Source organism: Diospyros lotus, chromosome 10 (assembly GCF_014633365.1).
Source record: "Diospyros lotus cultivar Yz01 chromosome 10, ASM1463336v1, whole genome shotgun sequence".
Taxonomy (NCBI): Eukaryota; Viridiplantae; Streptophyta; class Magnoliopsida; order Ericales; family Ebenaceae; genus Diospyros; species Diospyros lotus.
The window spans coordinates 25,612,000-25,635,083 of NC_068347.1; the positions used below are offsets into that span (position 1 = coordinate 25,612,000).

General features: G+C 38.8%; 1 protein-coding gene across 2 annotated transcripts; it reads left to right on the forward strand.

Moving 5' to 3' along the window:
- Nucleotides 1–186: 186 nt before the first annotated feature.
- On the forward strand, nt 187–22,671 carry LOC127811513 (uncharacterized). 2 transcript variants are annotated; one of them, XM_052351436.1, is made up of 6 exons: nt 539–678; nt 17,294–17,689; nt 19,691–19,776; nt 19,860–20,165; nt 20,341–20,424; nt 21,939–22,671. In XM_052351436.1, the coding sequence occupies exons 2-6, from the start codon at nt 17,324–17,326 to the stop codon at nt 22,372–22,374; spliced, it is 1,278 nt and encodes a 425-aa protein (XP_052207396.1). In that variant the 5' UTR covers nt 539–678; nt 17,294–17,323; the 3' UTR covers nt 22,375–22,671. The 2 variants fall into 2 exon arrangements, with proteins under 2 accessions (XP_052207397.1, XP_052207396.1); XM_052351437.1 differs by lacking the exon at nt 17,294–17,689 and having other exon boundaries at nt 187–678.
- Nucleotides 22,672–23,084: the final 413 nt, after the last annotated feature.

The following is a 23,084-nucleotide window of genomic DNA, read 5'->3' on the forward strand; positions in this document are numbered from 1 at the left end:
ACCAACCATTATTTAGGAAGTGGCGGCGGGCGTGGAGGGCGGAATGATTTTTGAGCCCTGTAGTTAGCGACTTGGTTGACTTTTGGGATGTCAAAATTATTTAAAAGTCAAAAAAAAATAAAAATCAAATCTCAACATCGTACAAGTCCGGAATGCCCCTGTCGTGACACGTATCCGGGGACCAAACTGAAGAGCCAAATTTCTTCAAACACTGGTTGGAGCGTCTCACTTCCAATCTAACTGGAAAAGTAATAACCCTCCCAAACCTTCAGCTCTATTTCTCTCAATTTTTCTACGGAATTTTCGTCGAACATTTGGATGGCAAGTAACAGAGACGACCCTTCGCCATACACAAACCTCTTAGCGTCGTCGCCGATCACCGTCTCGGACGCCGATAGTTACCTTGTCGACAGTTCCCAGATCGGAAGCGCCGCCGGGAGCTTCCAAAACGAGGGGTTTCTCGACGGCGGCAATGATACCGCCGAGTTTGGGTTCTCGCGGCCGGGCTTCCGGCAGAGCCCTCTGGTCGGGACCGTTGAGTACTACGAGCGCCACGTGTTCCTCTGCTACAAGAACCCTCAGGTCTGGCCACCCCGCATCGAGGCTGCTGAGTTCGATCGCTTGCCCAGGCTTCTCTCCGCCGCTCTCATGGCTAGAAAGGGCGATATGAAAAAACAGGTTTCTGGTTCTCATTGTTGACTTGTTTTCGATTTTTATGGAGTGATCTGAACTAGCAATGTGTTTTTTTTAGGCGATTTAGTGGTTACTGATTACTTTGTTGCGATGTGCATAGAATCTGTCTGGATGTTAGGTTTTTGAAGTTGTGCTATCAAGTGCTGGATGATTGAGGGTAGATAATTTGTTAGTTAGGGGAACATAAAGATCTATATGCGCCTTTGCCATTGTCAGGATAATTTGGGGATCTTGAAATTCAGTTTTTCTCTCGGCTTATTCAAGATTCCTTTCGGTTAATAGCTTTCCTGTTTGCATCATTTTTGTCCATACTATAATTTAGCCAAAGGATTCTTCACTGTCAAGGATGATGTTAGGAAGAAATGGGGCATTTTCAGGGCATTAAATGTTCATTTATGAGAACATTTTGGTGGACTGGTCGTTACTGAAAAATGGCAGTAGACCTTCTAAAGGTGTTTCTCGGTCTACCTAGGCTTGCCTGCCTTTTAGAATTCTGACAATTCAGTCAACTGGGGCCTCATCATGATCAATTGAATTTGTCCAGTGAGCATTTCACCTTTTGGCTGAATCCACGATTCAATTGACTGAATGAAGATCTGTCTATATGCCTTTGCCACTGTAAGAATGATTTGGGAATCTTGAAAATTCAGTTTGTTTCTTGGGTTATTCATGTCTCCTTTCAGTTAGAAGCTTTCTTTTTTTGCATTTTTTTTATCCATACCATATTGCAGCCAAGGGATCCTTTCCTGTCAAGGATGATATTGGGAAGGGTCTTTTCAAGACATTAATGTACATTGCATCAAATGTTCACTTAAGAGAGCATTTTGTTGGATGGGTGGTTATCGAAAAAGGGCAATAGAACCCCAGAATGCTTTTTTTTATCGACCTAGGGCTCACCTATCTTTTAAAATTTCGACATTTCAGTCCAATGGGACCTCTTCTCGGTCGATTGAATTTGTCCATTGAGCATTTTACCTTTTAACCAAACCACAACTCTTCACTACCAACTAAACTAACAATTAATGTGTGTTAGCCAGTGTTCAAAAACGCGGCCTAGGCGGCCGCCTAGGCGTTAGGCGGACCTTTGCCGCCCTGAATACATGCAAATCGGCATCTTAGGCGTCGGGCCCGATTAATCAGGTCTAGGCGGCGCCTAGGCGGCGGCCCAGGCAGCGGCCTAGGCGGTGTCTAGGCGGCCCAGGCGGGGTCTAGGCGGCCAAAACGCCAAAATACAAAACAATACCTTGGCATCATTTATATATATATAAATCTCTTTGTCAACTAGTACATCTAATCTGTTTATATAAGTTTCATTTGTCTTTAACTTTGATTTATCTAAAACTAACATGAAATTACATCAAAAATTAAAAAAAAAAAAAAAAAAAAACAACAGTCCGCCTAGGCCCCGCCTAAGCCCCGCCTAGGCGTCCTAGGCGCTAGGCCCCAGTCTGGCGCCCGATTAACGCCTAGCGCGTTTTAGAACACTGGTGTTAGCATATGATCATGTTATCCACTTTTCATGAGATTAACATAGTTTGTCCTTTAAACAACTAAAGTGCAAAAGCCTTTGTAGTAGTAGGAGTACCTAGAACTATGATATACAATTCTAGTTCCATCCTATAGACTTGTGATTGGCTACTCAGTGATATAAAAATCAAATATTGTTAATGGTAAGTATGTAATTGAAGATGCAAAAAACCGCATCGACTAAGAAAGTGTCAGATCGGGCATGATTCCTCCAGTGCTAGCAAGTGTGGGTTGGTGCAAGAGATGCCTCTTATCAGTTCTTGCAAGAGACCTACAGAGATAACTTCCAAGGACCATTCCTAGAAGGGCCCTTCAATGCTTAAGTTAGAATTGATTTAGGAGCTGAGAACATAATTGAAGAGAAAATATGTGTTTTTAGGGGGGAGGGGGGGCGCATTGGGGGAGAGAGAGAGAGGGCATTGGAAAAAGTAGGGTTTTCCTTTTTATACTTCCTTCTTCCCTTGAGATAGTCTTATACTTAAGATCTAGAATCACCATTTCAACCAAGGAGATCCACCTTTTTGAGGGGAGATCTATTTTTGCCAGGTTCTTGCCTTTGTTAAGCTAACAAAGGTATGCTTCATTGTTTTTGAAAAGTTCTCAAACTACGTTGCTATTCGATTTCCAGGCCTTTGGTTTTGGAAAGCCATACGTATTAAGCCACAAAAGGGTCATCGCATTTTGGGCAAGCATGTCGTGGGGTTGGATCAAAGTCGTTGTGGGCCAGTTGGGGCCTAAAGGACATGCCATATGGAAAAGATCTATAGGTGGGGGATTTTCCCCTCCTTCAAGGGTCATCCACTCTCTTAGTCTAACTGTGGGGTTAGACTAAGAAAGTATGTGTTTATTAACCTTGATGTTCATTTGTCATTCCAAAACCCTAAACATCACTCCTTACATTGGGAATTCATGCCTTTTCTTTTTAGGTAATGATTGACTATGTGGGTTTTTGAGGGTTGCATGCATTTGTTTGTCCTTTCAAGGGTTTTGGACAATGTGTACATTTGTTTCCTTGCCTTTTTTGCAACCTTTGTTTGTGACTATGTAAGGCCATTGTTGCACTAGGTTCCCATGGCTAAGGGTTAGGAGAGCATAAGTGCAAAAGTATCCAACAAGACAGGTGGCACCTGTCATTGCTTCCCTCAAGCACGAGGTAAAATTTTGAAAGAAGTCTGATACTCCTAAAGGTGGGGATGTGTACTTCAACTCCACCTTTGTGGTTTGCAACAAGGTTGAAGGGATGCTAAGCGTTTATGATGAGGCCCTCAATTATGGGTATCACCTTGAGTCACACAGGAGCTGCCTACAACTCGTCATTCACTGTCACTGGCCATAAGTTGAATAGCCAAAATTACCTTCAATGGTCTCAATTGGTCTTGATTTTTATTCCCGACAAGGGGAAAGATGATTACCTCACCGGTGAAGCAGTGCTGCCCAAGAAGGAAGATCCAAAGTATCGGCCATGGAGGACAAAAAACAACCAGGTTATGTCATGACTCCTCAATTCCATGACAAACGAGATTGGAGAAAATTTTCTCCTTTATGAAACAGCTGCATAAATTTGGAAAGCTGCAAGGGAGGCTTTCTCACACATGAAGAACACATTCGAGCTGTTCGAAATCGAATGTGTTCTTCATGATTAGCAACAAGGAGATCTCAATGTCACTCAATACTCCAACATACTCAATTGACCCTGATAACAATTGGATAAGTTCAAGGAGCACAAATGGAAGTTCCCAGAAGATGGGTCATGCTATAAAAGAATTGTCAAGCAAAAGCGGTTATACAAGTTCTTAGTTGGTCTCAATAAGAACTTGGATGATGTCCGTGAAAGAATCTTGTCTACAAGACCAACTCTGAGCCTTCGAGACTCGTTTGCTGAAGTAAGGTGGGAAGAAAGTAGGAAGAAAGTTATGTTGGGGATCCACAATTCATCCACTAAAGCAACTGCCCTTGCTATTCGACAACTACAACCTCAATACAACAAATAGAAGAAGGATTGGCCCAAATGTGAGCACCATCACAAACTCGACCACACAAAAAGATAAGTGTTGGGATTTGCATGGCAAACTAGAGGACATGAAGCCAATCAATCGCAAAGATAGCAAGGGGAATACGGCGAATACAAAAGGAAAAGCCAACACATCCCTCTTCAACAAAGAACAAATGGAGCTGCTTCAACAGTTCTTTGGTCGACCACAAAGTAGTTCCTCCTCCTCTGTTATTGTAGTAGGAACTGTGGCTCATAAAGGTAATATTCTTGATGCCCTAAATGTTAAAAGACGTCCTTCAAATGTGTGGATTGTAGATTCCGGAGCATCGAATCACATGACCTGAGACTTTAGATTTTTTACTACATTTAGCTCATGTCATGAGAAGTGGACTGTGAGGATTGTTGATGGAATGCAACCACAAGTGGCCATAATAGGAACGGTGAAGCTGACCGAGAATTTTACTCATTCACTCAGTGTTGTTTGTTCCTAGTTTATATTGCAATCATTATCTATCATCAAACTTACTCAAGACTATAACTGTGTCGTTAAATTTTTCAAGAATTTGTGTGAATTTGAATATTTGAATTTGGTGGAGATGATTGGTAGTGCTAGGCAATGTTCGGGGGCTGTACTTGCTGACAAGCAATGACTCTCCTAGTAGACAAGCTCTAGCAGTTGGTAATCTAGATTTTCAGAGTTCTTCTTTCAATGCTTCCTTAGATCAAATAATCAAACCATGCTATGGCATTTTCGTTTAGGGCATCCAAAATTTTCATATCTTGAAAAATTGTTTCCTGCTATTCAAGAATAAAAATCTTAATTTGTTTCAATGTGAGTTGTGTCAATTATCAAAGCATACATGCAGTTTGTTTCCAAATCAGTTATACAAACCGTCTCATCCATTCGCTATGATTCACAATGATGTGTGGGGTCCCTCTCACATAAAACATATTTTGGGGTGTCAACGGTTTGTGTCTTTCATTGATGACCACACTAGATTAACATGGATATTCCTTTTGAAAGAAAAATTTGAGGTGGGTCAAGTCTTTAAGAATTTCAACACCATGAATGTTAGTTTCTTTGAAGATCAACCATTTTATCCCAATCCTACCATTCAGGGGGAGAGTATGACGACAGATAAATGTCAATCTTGCGATATTATTGAACCTTTTACTATTACATCTCCACCGCTTACATTCGTGTCTCCCAACTCTGATGTTACTGCGCCTCCCACTGAACCAAATCTTCATGAGCCTAACCCTGTTACAATAGACTTACTAGCAGATATAGAGCTTCGTGTCTACTCTAGGAGAACAAATGCTCAAGATCAGGGAGAGCAGTGATCACTAACCAAGCCTAACTTGGATTCAATGAATAAAGGTAACACATCTTCTGAAAATATTTCTAGTGAGGCACCTGAGAATGATTTGAATTGGCCAATTGCACTAAGGAAGGGAGTGAGATCATGCACACAACATCCTCTTCATAATTATATCCCTTACAAGAGTCTCTCACCACATTTCCATGCTTTTGTTAGCAATTTGGATGCTATTTTGGTTCCCACAAACATCCAAGAGTCTCTCAAGGATCCCTCTTAGAAGTCAGTAATCCTGGATGAGATGCATGCCTTAGATAAGAATTAGACTTTGGAGATCACTAATCTACCTTCAGGTAAAAATCCATTGGATGTAAGTGGATTTTCACTGTTAAATATAAGGAAAATGGAAGTGTTAATAGGTATAAATCTTGACTTGTTGCAAAAAGGTTCACACAGTCTTGTCGTATTGACTACCAAAAGACCTTTGCTCATGTGGCTAAACTCAATGCTATTTCGATTCTCCTATCCTTGGCAGCAAACCTAAACTGGCCACTATTTCAACTTGATGTGAAGAATACATTCTTAAATGGTGACTTAGAGGAAGAAGTGTATATGAGGGTTCTCCCAAGTTTTGAGACAAAAGCTACAAAAAACCAAGTGTGTAAGTTGAAAAGGTTGCTATATGGTCTCAAGCAATCACTAAGAGCGTGGTTTGAGAGATTCACAAGAGTGGTGAAGCTTCATGGCTACACCCAAGGTCAAGTTGACCGTACACTATTTGTGTAAAAGAAGAAACAAGTTGAAAGAATTGTATATTGCTTGCTTGATCTATTCTTAGGTAGTATGGGGTATTTATACACAACACCTAGGTTATTTCTTATATTCTGGGAACATATTTGAATGTTTAGAAGATAAAATACAATAACAAGATTGTTGAGATATCTTGAGTTATTTGTTACCTTATCTGTTGTCTTTATCCCTTTATTTTTGGAGTTATCTAATCTCCTAATCATCTTATCACTTTATCCTTTTATCTCCTATTTTTCAGCCATAAGATTATGAGAGAAATTCAGTTGTTACTCAAATTATCCTTTGAGTAAATTTGTGATATTTCCAACACTCCCCCTTAAGCTGGTGAGTGGATATTCTCTATTCTCAACTTGCATGTAATTTCTTCAAATCTTGTTGTAGAAAAATCTTTTGTAAAGACATTTGTCCATTGATTATCTGAATAGACATATGGTATGGAGATGAGACAATTGTCTAATTTCTCTTTGATGAAATGTTGGTCAATCTCTATATGTTTAGTTCTATCATGTTGCATTGGGTTATGTGCTATGCTTATTGTTGATTTGTTGTCACAATAGCCTCATAGGTTCTGTTCTGCTCCTTTGAATCCCAAATCGTTGAGAATAATTCTCAACCATAATAACTTACAAATTTCATGAGCTGCTCATAGTTTTGTCTTAGCACTAGATCTGGATTCCACTGGCTGTTTTTTTACTCCATGAAACAATATTTTCTCCAAGAAATATACAATAACCTGTAACGTAATCAACATCCGTATAAGCTTCCATAGTCAATTTTCCTCATCTTTTAGACAAAATTCCTCTCCTTGGTGTGACTTTCAAATACTATAAGATTCTGTGAACAACTTGCATATGTTTTTCTCTACGATCATGCATAAATCTGCTCAACCCCTACTGAGTAGGCAACATTAGGCCATGTATGAAATAGGTAAATTAACCTTCTTACTAGTCTTTGATATTGACCTTTATCAACAACACTTCCGTCTTCTTGTCCTCTCAATTTGTGATTTTGCTCAATTGGTGTACTAGAAGCTCAACATCCTAGCTTCCCTGTTTCTTTGAGCAAATCAAGAACATATTTCCTTTGGGAAATAAATATTAGAGTAGGCAACTTCAATCTTTATAAGAAATATCTCAACCTTCCCAAATATTAATTTCAAACTCTTTAGGCAGCTGAATCTTCAATTTTCCTTTTTCAATATCATCATCTCTAGTTATAATTATATTATCAACATATACTGAGAGGATAGTGAGTTTACCTTTCTTTGAGTGCTTGATGAAGAGGATGTGATCTCCTTGGCTTGTCGATATCCCATATTTAGCATAGCTTTAGTAAATCTGCCAAACCATGCTCTAGGGGCTTGCTTTAATCCATAGAGAACTTTCCTCAGCTTGTAGACTTTGTTTGACTCAAATTTATTCTCAAAACCTAGTGGTAATTCCTTGAAGATTTCTTCTTTTAAATCTCCATGTAGGAAGGCGTTTTTAACGTCAAACTGTTGCAAATTCTAGTTAAAGCTATAAGGGTGTGTTTGATAGCATTTAGGTGGAAAGGAAAATATTATCCAACTTACATGGAAAACAAAAACCATCTCCCCCCTAGATGAAATTTTCCATGGAAAAAAGCTAAAAACATGCTTTAATGATTGTCCCATGGAATTGAATTTCATGGAAAATATAATGTGTCAAACACCAAAGATGGAATTCAATTTCTTGGATGAGACATTTTTCATATATTTTCCATGCTATCAAACACACCCAAAGAGATAATAGGATTCTAACAATATTCATTTTAGCCACAGGTGCTAAAGTTTCTTGGTAGTTGATCCCATATGTCTGAGTATAGCCTTTTGCAACTAAGCGAGCTTTATACCTTTCCAACAACCCATCAACTTTGTATTTGAGTGTATAAACCCATTTATAGCCTACTATCCTTTTTTCTTTGAGTGATGTTATATATCTACACTATAGACAATCTCCAGTCTATGTGGCAATCTAGATTTATTTTAATATTAATTCTTGTTATAAAGCTAGCAAAATAATACAGAAAACCCAATGGAAAAAAGAGAAAATAAAATCATAAAATCCCAAGAAAAGTAGGTTGGCGACAATGGTGGACATGCCACATAAACTGGAGATTGTCTACAGTGTAGATATATAGCATTATTCTTTTTGTTTTGGTTGATCAACCACTTCCCAAGTTTTGTTTTTTTTTTCTAGGGCATTCATTTCATCCTTTATAGCAAGAGTCCAGTTCTTATCTTTTTAACACTTCATGAACAGTCCTTGGGACAGTTATGGAGTCAAGATTTGAAAGAAAGGCTAAATGATGCAAAGATAACTAGTGAGAGGAAATAAATTGAGAAATAGGGTGTTGAGTACACTTACGGGTACCCTTCCTCAATGCAATAGGCCACTCAAGGTCAATAGGGTTCTGAAAGTTAGAACAACCAGGTTCCAAAAATTCATTACTTGATGTCGGGTTGGGAATGGTGAGCAACTCTTGGTTCAAATTAGGCGATCTTCTTGAGTATACAAGTGTAGGCTCCTTATGCTTCCTTGTCTCTTACTAATTTAGAGGTTTCATCGGTGAGGCTGGCATAGGGGAGGACTAATTGCTGGTCATAGAAGGGTCATTGTCATTATCAGCAGCTATAGGCAAAGGCAAAGACTGGTCTTGGGTAGTTGTTGCAGTCAAGGGATGGTCTATAGGCAAAGGCAAAGGCTGGTCTTGGTCAGTTGGTTAAGGCTGCAAGGGCTGATCATGGTTAGTTGCTGCAAGCTGGTCCTGGTCAAATGGTGAAGGCTGCAAGGGCTGGTCATGGTCAGTTGCTACAGACAAAGGAGAAGGCTAGGAGAAGGGAAAAATGAAGATGAAGGTTGGGAGAAGGGAAAAATGGAATAGTGCTCCCCCTAAAGATGAAGGTTGGGGGAAGGGAAAAATGGTTGATCTTTATGAAATGAGACATCAAGAGATATAAAGAACTTCCAAGAAGGGGGGTGATAACATCTATATCCCTTTTGAGTGTTAAAATAACCAAGAAATAAGCATTTAAGTGCTCTAGGGCCAAGTTTAGTGCAGTTAATTTTGTGGATATGAACAAAAGTGGTGTATCCAAAGACCTTGAGAGATAAATCAATCAAATATGGTAGGTGAAGGTAGGAAACAAAGAGTTTTTGAAGGGGACTTTGTTAGTCAAGAGTCTGAGATGGGGTTCGATTGATAAGTTGTGTAACAGTTAAAGACTGCTTCCCCCCAAAAATAAGATGGAACATGGGTGTCAAAGAGAAAGGCTCGAGTCACATTTAGAAGGTGACGATTCTTTCTCTCAACAACCCCATTTTGCTGAGGAGTGTCAAAATAAGAAGACTCATGAATGACCCCATGGGATTGAAAAAATTGGTGTATGGTATGATTAAAATATTCCTTCCCATTGTCTATTCAAATACGCTTTATGTGAACCCCAAATTGAGTATGGATGAGTTGAAAGAAATAATGAAGGATCTTTGGAGCTTCAAATTTTTCTTTCAGCAAAAATAGTCAAGTGACTCGAGTATAGTTATCAATAAAAGTAATGAACCACTTACCCCATTTAGATTAGAGACTTTTGAAGGACCCCATACATCGGAATGAATTAAATCAAAAGGAGCTAAAGTTTTTATTGTTGAAGGTGAAAAAAATACACAATGGTGTTTAGCTAGCTCACACACTTTACAATGAAAATCAGTACTAGAGACATGTAGGAATAAAGAAGAAAACATAGTTTTAAGAGAACCAAAACTGAGATGACCTAAACATCTATGGTGAAGCCAAATATCATATTGTTTAAGTGATTTGGCTTGTGTTTCATCATGTTGTTTCTTAGAAGCAGCAAGAGCCTGCACATTATCAAGAAGATACAACCCATTTTGGACTTTAGTAGCTCCAATCTTTGTCCTCGATATCTGGTTTTGAAATACACAATGGTTGCCAGAAAAGATAATAATGTAGTCTAGGTCTTTGGTTAGTTTAGAAATAGAGATGAGATTAGTAGTGAGTTTTGGTACATGAAAGACATTAGTTAAATGGAGAGATGGTGTTAAGGTAATTGTTTGGTCCCTAGTCCTAACTAAAGTTTCCTTTGAAGATAGAAACGGAATAGAGGGAGAAATAGAAAGAATAATAGGGAGAATTAGATAGAAATGAGGGAAAAATCGAGAGAACAATAGGAAGGAAATAAGAGACTTTAATAACTTCTTAACAATTCATTCATAATCTTGGCACTGTGGGTTATGACTTTATATATGAAGCTAACCAACAGATTTTACCAAGCGATTACCACTCTTTCCACTACTTCTCCACTACAAATAATTACACCTAACTGTAAATAATAATTGTAATTAAACTACAATTACTATTATATCCTTGGAGTCATGGCATTCCTTCCCCCTTTAAAAGATTTCTTGTCCCCAAGAAATCTTAGGAACTTGACTAATATTTTTTATCCAATCCTTATTTTCACTATTTGATCCATCTTTCGCAACACATCATGATTTTTTTGTTCAGTCCACTTCAATTATTCCTTCTGCATCCTCCTGAGCTTTTTCCTTAAACACATCTTTTGCTTCCAACTTGCTATCATACACCATAGATTCATCTTCAATAGATTTCTCCTCCAATGGTATCACATTGATTTTTCTAGCAATTGCCATTCCTTTCATGGCATCCGGCTTGCATACAAAGAGTTGAGAATGTTTCACAGGTTCCACAATGGTCGAAACCTAACCACCTTCCAACCTAGAGTAAATGCCAAGAACATTCGTCTCGCTAGATATCGATTCATTTTATTCATCTTCTTTCAAGGGAAACTCATTATCTTCTAGAATTTGTTCATCCTTCTCCTCTGATAGAAAATCGTCCTGCAAGTTGACTTGCGGAGTTCTATGAATCACGTCATTACCTAGAAAGAGTGGATCTCCAACTATCACATGGACTAGTCTCTTTTGTTGAATAATTGGATTAGAATATTCGCTAAAAAGTAATTCAACTAGAAAACTAACCTGATACCGTTTGACCATCATGATCATGAGTTCATCCAGTTTCCTTTCAAATCTATCTATAGAAGCTTCGAGCGTCTGGTAACCCTCAACCATGGAGGAAATCCAAAAAAGAAAAGCTAGATCTTAGGTTGAAAAACTGTTGCTTTGATACCAAATGTCAGGACTCTAGTCCTAACTAAAGTTTCCTTTGAAGATAGAAATGGAATAGAGAGAAAAATAGGAAGAATAATAGGGAGAATCAGATAGAAATGAGGGAGAAATATAGAGAATAATAGGGGGAAATGAGAAACTTCAATAACTTCTTAATAATTCATTCATAATTTTTTAGGCTAACCAACAGATTTTACATAGCAGTTACCATTCCTTTCACTACTTCATAACTATTCCATTACAAATAACTAAGGGTGTGCGAACGGTCGGTTCGACCGAAATTCAAAAACTAAAAAAATCGAACCGCTATACAAAATCGACCAAACCGACCAAATGTCGTGTACCTAGGGTTTGGATTGAAAATTGGGAGAATGAGGGGGGGGGGGGGGGAATTTAGTAGAAGAATAGGGAGAATCAAAATAACAAGAAGTGAGGGAGAGTAAGATCGGGAGAGAGAGAGAGAATTTGGAGGAGGGAAATTAGAAATATTCAAATATATTGATTGATGCCCATGAATTATGCTGGATCAGTCTTATATACTGATCCAGATAGTAGTGATTTGGCACCAATAGGGCTGACAAATATTCAAACCAATTATAACTGAAGGTTGTTTCCTTCTAGGTACAACTATGACTACTTCTAAGTACAGCTGGTTCAATCCAAACTAATAGCAAATACAAAGAAAGGAATACATCTATTATCTATTACTTCTATATCCCTGGGTCCTGACATTCCTCCCGCCTTAAAATGTTTCTTGTCCCCAAGAAATGCCACCTCTCCACCGGTTCCAATATGTTTTTTCCTTCTCTTCCACAGCTTGGATGGTGCAATCCTAAAAAAATTCTGTAAGCCTAACACATTGTTGTTAGGAGCCCGGGGGTATTATTGAAAATTTTTGTAATAAAAGTAGCCACATGGCCACTTGCATGTAAGTAATTGTAGACGTGCCTCACGGTTATGATCATATTCCATGGGAAGAGCCTATATAAGGCCATGTATTGGAGGATGGGAGTTATCTGGTTTGAATGATAATCTATTTCCCTCTAAATTCACTCTCTCTCTCTCGATCTCTCTTGAGTCTTCTAATTCACGGTAACTTCAAGTCTCTCCCCGGAGACTCGACAATTGGTATCAGAGTTGGTCATCCTTGGTTGTGGTTCCGAGAACGGGAGTTAGTTCAACTAGTAGGATTGAGGCAAAGTGATCGGAGATATAGATGGCAAAAGGAACTTGATTGAAACAACTGGAGAATCGCATGGAAGCAATGGAGTTCGGGATGACTCAAACGCAAGAAGCAGTAACACAAAGCAAGGAAGAGACCAGGGTGATTCGTGATGAATTAAGGGAGGAGATGGCATCATCCCAAGAAGGGGTCCAGAGGGAATTGACGAGGCAAAGGGAGATGCTAGATCAATTCGGGCAACGAACAGGCAGCGTGGTTAGCATGTTGTCCGCTCTCCCTCAAGAATTTAAAAAACTGCTGAGATATCTTAAATTATTTCCTGCATTTATCCCTTTATTTTTGGAGTTTTCTAATGTTCAAAGCACCTTATCACTTTATCCTTTTATCTCCTATTTTTCAGCCATAAGATTATGAGAGAAATTCAATTGTTACTCGAATTATCCTTTGAGTAAATTTGTGATATTGCCAATAGTTTGTAAAGAGGTCTCCTAAAGGTAAGCTATCCATCATAATTGTATATGTTGATGATATCATTCTTATTAGTGCTTTCACAAAGAAAATGGTTGGTCTAAAGAAAAATTGCCAAGGAGTTTGAGATCAAAGACTTAGGAAATCTTCGGTTTTTCCTAGGAATGGAAGTGGGTAAATCTAGCAATGGAATATTTGTGTCCCAAAGAAAATATGTCTTCAATCTATTGGAGGAATGTGGGATGCTCGGGTGCAAGCCAGTTGACACCCCAATGGAAGCCACTACCAAACTCGGGAAAGAAGAGAAGGGTGCTCTAGTGGATAAGGGCCAGTATCAAAGGTTAGTTGGTAGACTTATATATTTTTCTCACACCAGTCCTGACATCGGGTTTTCAGTTAGTGTTGTGAGCCAGTTCATGAATGATCTAAGGGAAGAACATATGAAAGCAATTTACAGAATCCTGAGATACTTGAAACTCACTCCTAGAAATGGTCTCTTCTTTAGGAAAGGTTCCAACTGAAAAGTAGAAATCTATAATGATGCAGACTGGGGTAATTCCATCACATATCAAAGGTCAACATCTGGGTATTGCACCTATGTTTGGGGGAACCTTATCTCTTGGAGAAATAAGAAACAATTTGTAGTCTCCAAGAGTAGTTCTGAAGCAGAGTTCCACGCCATGGTACATGGTATGTGTGAAGGTATCTTGATAAAAAGGTTACTTGAAGTAAAGATCGAAGGCCCAATGAAACTTTTTTGTGACAACCAATCAGCCATTAGTATTGTTAAGAACCCTATGCACCATGACAAGACTAAGCATGTGGAGATTGATCGCCACTTCATCAAAGAGAAACTTGAAGAGAATGTCATCAAGCTAGTCTACACACTAACAGGCTCTCAGGTTGCAGATATCCTAACTTAAGCCTGGCCACGAAAATGTTTTGATGATCTGAGTTCCTAGCTTGGGATGAACAATATCTTCACCCCAACTTGGGGGGGGGGGGGGGGTTGATTTATAGTCATTTTAGTCTTAATTTACACCATTTAGGCAATGTTAAGTTAGGAATATACAGTTAAGTAATCTTTTGTTTCCTTTTCAACTTTAGGGGAAGTGTAGATTTATGGTCATTTTAGTCTTAATTTACACCATTTAGGCAATGTTAAGTTAGGAATGTACAGTTAAGTAATCTTTTGTTTCCTTTTCTATTGATAAATGATTTGTAGGAGATTAGAATCAGATAGGGATTCCTTTTTCTATATAAATGTATCTCTGATGTACAGCAATTGAGTATGAAAAATTATCTTTTCTTCTTCATCACCCAAGCTAGAGAATGTGGAATAGGTTCCCTCATGCCCCCTTACCAAGTTATTCTACTTGAGACCCTCACAGATGTAGCACTAGAAAAGAAAGTATGTGTTCTTCTATCCTATTTTCAGATAGTAAATGGATTAATTATTGAAAGCACTTGACCTAGTCCTCAAACATAAATTTCCTCTCAGGGAGGGAGGTGGAGGTGGAGGTGGTGCAAAAGGTGGGCATTATCTTCTCAAGAAAGTGATGATAACTTTCACAAGACATTGGAAGGGCAATAGTGGCAATGGAAGGAGCAAATTCCGGATGATTCTCTAGAAAGTGAGACTATTCAGGATTTGTTGGCTCCTATGCCACAAGAAGGGTAATTGGAATTAGGTCCTTGGGTGGTCATGCAAGTAAGGTAGTGGTGCAAGCCTCTAAGGCGCCTCAAAAGAAGGCGACATTACCTAGGTTCACAATCAAGGAGACTCTTACCATTTGTCCCCCACCCCCCACACAAAAAAAAAAAAATGAGGCAAGTGGTAGCTTTAGTGCTCAATTGTGAGAAGGCTTTCCCAGAGGTCGTGTCAGATAAAGATAGCAACAATGTTTCCAACTTCCAATCCTTCCCCTTCAAAGGGTAGCATAATAACTTAGGCTTTAGCAAGGTTGCAAAGTCTAGTAGGGATGTTACAGCACTCTTAGATGCCCTTGTGGCTCTAGGAGTCTTGTTATCAAGTTATTAAGGGAGACTAAGAGGATCCATTGTTCTTATGGGGTTGAGAACAAGCCCAAAGTGGTTCTACAAAGGTTTCCCTTCGTGTTTGTTAATCAAGATATGGACCGAAAAAAGTGAGATATGGAAAGCATTCTAGACAAAAGTGATTTCCATTGTGTTTGTTAAATTTATCTGGCAACCCTTGGAAAAAAAGTCACGTGACTTCTTATCTGGGATTATCCAGATAAATGTACCCCCCCCCCAAAAAAAAAAGTAAATTTATCTTGAATCTTACAGATAAGAAAAAATGACTCATATGTCTCCCAATGCATTCCAAAAAATTTAACAAACAGTTTGGTAAAAATTTTGGTAAAAATTTTCTCATCCTTATCTTAACCATTCCATATTTTGGTCCGAAAAACATTCCAATCTTATTTTGATACAATTTTATCTTATTCATTTTAACAAATGCTACCTTATTGGGAAATGTACGGGATAAGAATGAAGAGGAGCACCTTATAGATTCATGGGTCTAGCAAGGTGGACAATGAGTGCATGGGGGCTAGACGAGAAGGCGAGCCTTAGGTGAAATTTAACATGTTGTCGAGTAGTGTGAAGGACCATATGGGTGTTGGGAATTGACAACATGCTACCAAGTAGTGCAGAGGACCATACAGGGTTGATGCAAACTAGGTGTTAACAATTGAGGGTGCAATTGTGAGAGGGGTCATCAATCTAAGGAGTGCCCACAATTTGATGCCCTCAAAGAATCAGTCCTCGAGGGAGGCTCTCTTGTAGATGCCATCACCTTGACAAGTTCGACCAATCAAGTGGTAAACTTGTTGCCATTGTCACCAATGCTAGTATAAAGGGTGATACTATGAGTTGAGCCACTGTTAGTCTTGTGGAGTTGTGCCAAATTTCTCACACATCATCTCTCAATGACATTTGGGAGGTGAGTTCAAGGGGGCCTCTTCAAAAAAGTTTTAATGGGTTATGTTCCCTTGATTATATAGGCTTGGACCAGGAAGCTATTGGTCCTAGTGGTGTGTCCCTACCTTTTGGAGATAAGTTTTAGCTGCTTTTGCATGCCTTCCTAGCAATAATCTGATGTGCCAAATGGTTGAGGTATCCCATCTAACTTGTTGCTTTTTTGTTTGTTAGGGTTTGCTAATATTGCTCTACTTGCTTTTCCAACTTCTTGGGAAATTTGTAGCGTATAAAGATGTTTGGAACTAGGAGACTCAAAGCAAACTCGACTTCTACCCTTGGTAGAAACAAGACGATAGTGCCCAACTTGCCAAGGGCAAGATCACAATCAGGTGGCATGGGCTCGGTCATTAGTTAGCCAAGGTAGAACTTAGAGCCAAGACGGCAGAAGCCAGGACGGAGAAGGCAAAGGCTTTGGCTAGCTTGGTTGTTTATGGGACAACTGAGGATGAGGTTGAGGCCCGTGCCTTGAGGGTGGAGGGCATTGTTGTTGAGCTAAAAGTTTGGGCTAAGGAAGCAGAGGAAAGGGCTCATGAGGAAGCCTAGAAAATTGATATGGGACATTTCTGGTGGGTATGCAAAGGTATCTCAAGGAAGTAGAGGCTTGCCTAGAGGGGGCAATGTGGGCTTGCATGGAGTTGGAGGGAGAGCTGAATTTCCTCAAAATGGAGTGCAAAGTGGAGGTGGTGCGATACAAGTGCATGTTGATTGGGCTGCAGGTCTGTATTTAGGGGGTTCTCTGCCCTGGTTGTGGAAGAAGGGCAGCAAGCAACTACTTCATAGGAGACGGAGGAGCCAGAAGGCATAGACCCTTTTGAACCTCGTGTCTCATGAGGCATGATCTTCTTGTCTACTCACTCTTTTCTTTTTTTCTTCTCTTTTTTTTAATTTTTGGTAACCCCTTGGGCATAATATGTGAAAAGTCGATAATAGACTCCTATTGTAATTGTTTCCTTCTTTCCTTCTTCCGTGTAATCTTTGTCATGTCTAAAAGATGTGCCTTCAGATTGTAATGTGATATACTCCCCCTGGGAGGTCTCTCATTTCACTAGTAGTGGCGTCTCACCTCTGATCTCTTCCCCTAAATCTTGAGCTCTATTTCTCTCAGTTTATCTGCGGGTTTTCATCAAACATTTGAATGGCAAGTAACAGAAACAAGTTTTTGCCATACACAAACCTGTCAACGTCGTCGCAGATCACTGTCTTAAATGGCAATGGTGACCTTATCTGCAGTTCCCAGATCGGAGATGCCACTGGGTTCTTCCAGAACAGGGGGTTTCTTGGCGGTGGGGGTGGCAATGATGCTCCCAAGTTTGAGTTCCCCCAATCAGGCTTCCCACAGAGCCCACCGGTTGAGAGCGTTGAGTACTATGAGCGCCATGTGTTCCTCTGCTACAAAGACCCTCCGATCTGGCCTCCCCACATTGAGGCTGTGGAATTTGATCGCTTGCCCAGGCTTCTCTCCGCTGCTTTCTTGGCTAGGAAGGGCAAGATGGAAAAGCAGGTTTGCACTTCTCATTGTCGGCTTGTGTTTTTTGTATGGGTTTGGATTTTTATCTAGTGATCAAAACTCTTAACATGTTTTTCGGCAATTTAGTGGTTACTGTGTTTCAACGTGCATAGAATCTCACTGGATGTTAGGTTTTTAGAGTAAATCTATCAAGCATTGGATGATTGAGGGTCGATAATTTTTCAGTCAAGGAAACATAAAAATCTGTTTGGCTTTGCCACTGTAAAGTGATTTGGGATCTTGAAATTCGGTTTGTTTCTTGGCTTATTCAATTTTCCTTTCCTTTTCTTCTTCTGCCAAGTTATTCAAGTTTCCTCTCAATCAATAATTTTCTTGTTTGGATCTTTTTATCAATACCATATTGCAGCCAAGGCATTATTTCCTGTGAAGGATGATGTTGGGAAGACATGGGGCTTTTCAGGTCATTATTGTCTGCGATCATTAAATGTTCATTTAAGAGAGCATTTCGGTGGGCCGATGGTTACCAAAAATTGGCAGTAGAACCTTTTAAAGGTGTTTTACAGTTGACCTAGGGCTCGCCTTTCTTCTAGAATTCCGACATTTCAGTTGACTGGGACCTCTTATGAATCAATTGAAAAAGGGAAATAGAACCTTTTAAAGGTGTTTTCTGATTGCCTAAGGCTGCCTCTAAAAATTCCACCAATTCAGTTGATTGAGACCTCTTCTCAGTCAACTGAATTTGTCCAGTGAGCATTTCATCTTTTAGCCGAGGACTATTCAATCTACTAAATGCTCACAGATTTCAATTCAGCTTTTGGTTACTGATTGAGCTAACAATTAATGTGTATTAGAATTTGATCGTGTTATTCACTTTTCAGAGATTTCAAGCTTGTAGATATTTGAATTTCATGAATCACTGTAGTTTAGACTTCCTTAAAGGTTTAACATAGTTATTGTAAACAGCTGAAATGCAAAAGACGTTGCAGTAGTAATTATGCCTAGAACAATGATATAGTTCCATCTATGGACTTTTGATTGGCTACTCAATGATATAAGGAACAGGTATTGTTACTTATTAGTACTTAACATTCTAGTTTGACATTTTTAATAAAGCAAGTTGCAGGAGGAGATGAAGATATTTTCCAGAAATAAGGATCTTAAAATATGGTTTTCTTGTTTTTGTTCCTGTCAAGACTCTTGATTATACTGTCTTTGCATCAATGGAATCTGCAGGTACTTAGGTTCAGGTCAACTTATGCTGCAGGCCCCTGACCAAACTGTTCGGATAATGATTATTGTATTGGGACTGGTAATCAGATGGATACGAATTCATCTTGCAATTTTTTGTTCTTCCAACTTTTAGGTCTTGAGACTTTCGGATGTTCCTTGGCTCTCCATGGAAATTAATCCTTTTCTTTTCCCTCATATTTCATGGATTGATTTTCCTTGACTAATTTCTCTACCTTTTTAACCCAGTTACAATCAGCAAGCATTGCAAAGTCAACTGTGTATGATGAAGTGAAAGAATGATTTTAGTTTTTTCTCCATATTTGGTATTCTTGGCTTTAGATTAAGTTTATGCTATGTGCATCTTCTGGCCTATGCCTGTGTATACTATATGATAGATATCCTGTACTTAGGCTTTCAAATATGTTGTTCCCAATTTGTTGTTGTATCTATAAGAAAGTAAACAATGCAGAAAATTCTATTAGAAAACATATCTGTAAGTGAATAATCTTGTGTTCCTTGATAAAGGACTTCCTTTTGATGGTATATTTAGTTGCAAGGATTTCTTTATTTTGATTGGAAAAACATGACTACTGCTGACAGATAAGTCACTGACCAAAATTACATACATCTTAGTAGTTTCTGGTGTTTTTTTGGGGCAATAATGTTCTAATCTTGAAATGAATTAAATTTAAGTATGCTTGCTTCTTATTGGAAAAAAAAGAAATATATGCACTGGCTTGTTAAAATCTAATTTATTCCATAAAAGATGCTGTTTTCTTACCTTGTTTTCTCCTTTTGATCAAGACACGCTTAACAATATGTGAGGGGCATGATGGAACTGAGACATCCAATGGTGATGTCTTAATCTTTCCTGACATGATCCGATACAGGTCAAATCATCTTTCTTTTTCAGTAGATGCTATTCAATATTGTTTTTCCTTCCTAATTATTATGTTCTTTGTGTAATATGCAGGAGGTTGACGCACTTTGATGTTGACACATTTGTTGAGGAAGTGCTAGTGAAGGAGAGTGAGTGGCTGCCAGGAGCTCCAGAAGCACTAAGGGGTTGCTTCATCTTTGTTTGTGCTCATGCGTCCAGGGACCGGCGTTGTGGTGTTTGTGGACCTGCTGTGATTACTAGATTCAAAGAAGAGATAGAATTAAATGGTCTTCAAGGCAAAGTGTCTGTTAGCCCATGCTCGCATATTGGGGGGCATAAGTATGCTGGGAATGTGATAATTTTTGGATCAAATTTTGGCAGACAAGTTACTGGGCATTGGTAACTAATCGATCTTTTTCCTTCTTCTTTTTTGTTAAATATTGATCTTTTTAATTGATGTTTTGCTACAGTAATGCTTTGATCGTGATACTTTGTGTAAGAAGCGCTTCTTCCCCCTCCCAAGATCAAAGTGTAGTTATGAACAGTTGTTGAGTCTTTCTTTTTTTTGGATTAGGTATGGAAATGTTACCCCAGATGATGTTCCGCATTTGCTTGAACAGCATATCAGTAAAGGAGAAATTGTAGACTCACTTTGGAGGTAATTATCTTCCTCTTTCGTGTAACTTTGGAAAGCATTGAACATTAGAATGGTTTTATCATGAACTTTGTGCATAACATGGTCTCAAAAAAAGTTTTGTTGGTACCTCCAATTGGAAGGGCAATACAGCCTTGTTATCATTGAGCAGAAAGAAGTTTAAGATACATGCATTGAGATGAAAGAAGATTATGATACATGTTCTTATTTCTTTGATTAGTATAATGCTTTTTTAATGATACAATCTTCTCAAAATGGCGTGTCTAACTTGTGTATGTAGAGAACTGAAAATTTTACATTTTGTTTGTTGTAGTGTGTGAGGTTTTTGAAAGCTTTTGAAAGATTTTCTTTTTCAAAATACTGAGGATGATGGATAAGGAATGGGAATCCAATTTTTGGTATTACTTACTAGATTCATCTATCTATGTCATTTAAGATTAGGGAGGAATCACATGTGAAAAATATTGAAATCGTAAGTGTTGTTAGCTTATTGTTCCTTCTTACAATTGGAAGTCCATGAATGCGACGGCAAGTTGGAAGATCCCTACTTAAAACTGGTAAATATTGGAATGAGATCCACATTTTTTACAGTAATGTTATTGTGCTTTCGAAAGGTAACCTATCATAAAATCCTAGGCTTGTATGGTTGTCAATAATGGAAAATTAAGGAATAGGTAGCCCATATCTAGATATAAGATTTTTGTAAGTACTAGGGAATAGGGATCTGATTCAGATTAATATTTGGATGTGTGGGAATGTGAACTAGAGAGGAGACTTGAATATTAGTTTCATATTCAATCACAACTTTCTTTTAGAGAACATAATCAATTTTCCCCAGAATTTAGAGAAGAGAAATGTTCCTTTGGATGGAAAGTCTAAGTAGTTATTGCATTATTAAACTTTTATTAGCAATTAACATTTTGATTTAAAAATATTTTAGCCAACCCCACATGGTGGGATAAAGGCTTGGTATGCTGTATTCATCCTCAAAACTCCATTTTTTGGATTTTGTGTAATTGCCTACACTCTAGTGACGTGAGCTTTCTCCTGTCACTAGAGTGTTGAGGCTATTCCTCATGGAGAAATATCCCTTCCTTATTTTATGGCATGAGCTTTACTTTGCCATGAGATGATTTGAATTGATCCCCATGATTACATGCCATTGTGGTCTTGCTCCCAAATGATGATTAGTGCCCTGCCTTTTAGTACAATCACATGGCTGGTTATTATTGACCCTGAGGGCAACATAATGGTGTTAAGTTGGTAGACTTGCTGCACCTTGCTTATCTTTGACCTGAGAGTAAAAGGGGTGTAAAAAAATTCCTTCCAGTAATTTGATTATACATTTACATGCCTCTCACTTTCAAACAATCACGTGGCACACCAACTTAAATTAAGCAAATGTGTTGTTCCTTTACACTCATCTCCCTCACCACAAGCTCCCAGTAAGTACTTGTATTTGGCTAGGCATAAATTGACTTTTTGTGGTACTAGCCTTAATTCAATGCTGATTTCAGGGGGCAGATGGGGTTATCAGAAGAAGACCAGAAGAGATCCCAAGAAGCAAGGATTCAACAAGATGGCAAGCCCACAAGCACAAAAGCACCGGCACAAACAAATGATATCAACAATGCCATACATGGGTCTCAAGATGAAGCTTTCTCCTGTTGCCAGATGAATGCAGACTCTTGTTGTCAGAATTTTTCTGCACCAGAAAAGATGGATAATCCAGATCTCAACAAGAAGGATGCAAAGTTGATGCCCGAAAAGAAGCCCGACACCACAAAAATGTCCCACAACAACAGTGGTAAAGGACCATCTACTCGCAAAATGTTTGCTATGCCAACATGGTTTGAGGACTGGGAACGCGAGGACACTTATGCAGCTCTTTCTGTTGTTGTTGCTGCCTTGTCCGTGGCCTTTGCATACAGATGCTACAAACAGTTGAACTAGATGGTTGAGCATCCATCTGAACTTTCTCCCTTGTTAACAGGAAGTAGACCATCTCACATCTCAAAAGGACTGGGGGGAAAGGCTGTGAGCCATCATAGAAGTTCAAATTTCTGTTCACATAAATTTGTTGTCTTCAGTGCATGCATTATGTCGTAAGTGTGGGTACTACAGTGTATATGAGTTTTGTGGTCTCCAAAATTCTTAAAGTTTATTGTGGACATATATGTTGTAGGGTACATTATTAGATTTTATTATATTTGTTCGTGTGAATGAAAGTTGTATATCATTTGCCCATCAGTTCGCCGGTTATCAATGGACTTGAAGAGTGTCATTGATGTGCAGACATGCTTGATCAATCAGCTGGTCAGAGCCAAGCTGCTTGGCACTTGTCTTTCCCTAACGAGAACTCTTGAATTTTCTTTCACAGGAGGCAGCCACGACTTTATGCTCTATATTTAATTTTCTTCCATGGGGGCTAACATTTCTGAAATTCAAGTTGCAAAAATAATCTCTTCGTAAAAATCCAAGGTGATGTCAGGACCTTGAGTTCGACAACAGAAATTTTCTCGTGAGCAAAAGAATTAAGGCAGGGTGAAGAAGGGAGAGAGTGATTAGAAAGATGGAGAGGGAGAGAAATTGAGTGAGAGAGAGTGAATTGATTGCTATGAATATTCATTAGTAGTTTCTCATTCAGATGAGAAGCCTTTTAT

What these genes read in the sequence shown, in the direction of transcription:
- LOC127811513 (XM_052351436.1), top strand. Translation starts at nt 17,324, where the DNA reads ATGGCAAGTAACAGAAACAAGTTTTTGCCATACACAAACCTGTCAACG. An exon ending in AGGGCAAGATGGAAAAGCAG is followed by an intron (nt 17,690 to 19,690) that starts GTTTGCACTTCT and finishes CTTTTGATCAAG; the next exon opens with ACACGCTTAACAATATGTGA. An exon ending in ATTGTAGACTCACTTTGGAG is followed by an intron (nt 20,425 to 21,938) that starts GTAATTATCTTC and finishes TGCTGATTTCAG; the next exon opens with GGGGCAGATGGGGTTATCAG.